This window comes from Charadrius vociferus, unplaced genomic scaffold (assembly GCF_000708025.1).
Source record: "Charadrius vociferus isolate BGI_N301 unplaced genomic scaffold, ASM70802v2 scaffold2233, whole genome shotgun sequence".
In the NCBI taxonomy this organism is placed as follows: Eukaryota; Metazoa; Chordata; class Aves; order Charadriiformes; family Charadriidae; genus Charadrius; species Charadrius vociferus.
This window is the reverse complement of record NW_009647715.1, coordinates 10,650-12,625: the sequence shown is the minus strand read 5'-3', so window position 1 is coordinate 12,625 and position 1,976 is coordinate 10,650. Positions and strand designations below refer to the sequence as shown.

Below are 1,976 nucleotides of genomic sequence, written 5' to 3'. Positions count from 1 at the left end.
GAGCTGGAAGTAGAAGTCGAGGAGGTGGGTGGCATCGGGGTGCTGGGACAGGCCCAGGGGTTGGTGGCCTCGTGCCGAGGTGCAGAGGAACCAGCCGGGGTTGGCGGCCGACTCGAAGCGCCACAGCCCGTCCTTGTAGGAGCGGAAGAAGGTGAAGGCGGCCGAGGCCGCCCCGGCGTGGGGCAGCTGCCTGATGTCAGCGTCCTGCGGCGAGCACCGGTGCCGTAACGTCACCGGCAGTCGGCTGGAGACGGGGTGACCGCGCCACCCGGCTCGGCGGTGGTCCCCAGCCCTGCGGTGGTCCTGTCCCCATGGTGTCCCCATCCCCACAATGCCGCATTCCTCTGATCCCTGTGTCTCCATCCTTGTGGTGTCTTCTTCCCTGTGGTGTCCCCTTCCCTGCGGTGTCCCCGTCCCCATGATGCTCCATCCCCACAATGCCCCATCTCTATGATCCCTGTGGTGTCCCCATCCCCATGATGTCCCCATCCCTGTGCCCCATGCCAGTGGTGTCCCAGCTCCACAATACCCCATCCCTGTGTTCTCTGTCTCCCCATCCCCGTGATGACCCCATCACGTCCCTGTCCCAGCGGTGTCCCCATCCCAGTGGTGTCCCAGCCCCACAATGTTCCATCTCCATGATCCCCGTGGTGTCCCCATCCCCATCGTGTCCCCATCCCCACGGTGTCCCTGTGGCGTCCCCATCCCCGTGGCATCTCCATCCCTCTGGTGTCCCCATCCTTGCGGCATCCTCATGGCATCCCGGTCCCCATAGCATCTCTGTCCCCTTGGTGTCCCCATCCCTGTGGCACCCCCATCCCCCTGGTGTCCCCATCCCTATGGCATCTTTGTCCCCACGGTGTCCCCGTCCCTGTGGCATCTTCGGCCTCCCCGTCCCCACAGGGTCCTTGTCCCCATAGCGCACCCATGGCATCCCCGTCCCCATGGCATCCCCATCCCTTTGGTGTCCCCATCCCTTTGGTCTCCCCATCCCTGTGGCATTGCCATCCCCGCAGTGTCCTTATCCCCATGGCACCCCCGTGGCATCCCAGTCCCCACAGCATCCCCGTCCCCTTGGCGTCCCCATCCCCGTGGCATCCCTGTCCCTGTGGCATCCCCATCCCTGTGGTGTCCTTGTCCCCATGGCACCCCCGTGGCATCCCAGTCCCGGTGGCATCCCCATCTTTTTGGTGTCCCCATCCCTGTGGCATCTCTGGCATTCCCGTTCCCGCAGTGTCCCCATCCCCATGGCGCCCCCGTGGCATCCCTGTCCCCATGGTATCCCCACCCCCACAGTGTCCCCATCCCTTTGGTGTCCCCAGCCTTGTCCCCGTGGCATCCCCATCCCCACAGTGTCCCCATCCCTTTGGTGTCCCCAGCCTTGTGGCATCCTCAGCGTCCCCATCCCCGCAGTGTCCTTGTCCCCATGGCACCCCCGTGGCATCCCAGTCCCGGTGGCATCCCCATCTTTTTGGTGTCCCCATCCCTGTGGCATCCCTGGCATTCCCATTCCCGCAGTGTCCCCATCCCCACGGCACTCTCGTGGCGTCCCTGTCCCCGTGGTATCCCCACCCCCACAGTGTCCCCATCCCTTTGGTGTCCCCAGCCTTGTCCCCTTGGCATCTTCATCCCTTTGCCATCCCCATCCCTGTGGCATCCCCATCCCCGCAGCGTCCCTCTCCCCGTGGCATCCCTGTGGCATCCCAGTCCCTGTGGCATCCCCATCCCTTTGGTGTCCCCTCAGCGTCCCCGTCCCCACGGTGTCCCCTGACCTGCAGCTGCAGGGTGGGCTGGCGGGCGGGGGGGCTGGCCAGGCAGCGGGTACCATTCTGGATGCCCAGGATGACGGGCAGCCGGGCGGGCTCGAAGGCACGGTTGGGGACCCAAAACACCTTCTCTGGGTGGGTGACACACAACGGGGCCATCAGGGTGTGCCCAACGTGTGTGTGTCTATTGTGTCCCCCCCCCCCCGCCCG

The 1,976-nt window shown here is 65.8% G+C and overlaps 1 protein-coding gene across 1 annotated transcript in view; it reads right to left on the bottom strand.

The window, feature by feature from the left end:
• LOC104283343 (interleukin-36 receptor antagonist protein-like) overlaps positions 1-1,976 on the bottom strand; it is a gene marked incomplete at its 5' end in the record, with an annotated part of 4,772 nt that overhangs the window by 2,543 nt on the left and 253 nt on the right. The window contains 2 exons of the mRNA XM_009881506.1: positions 5-204; positions 1,773-1,899. Coding sequence (XP_009879808.1) covers positions 5-204; positions 1,773-1,899 — 327 coding nt within the window. The remainder of the gene's footprint in view (positions 1-4; positions 205-1,772; positions 1,900-1,976) is intronic.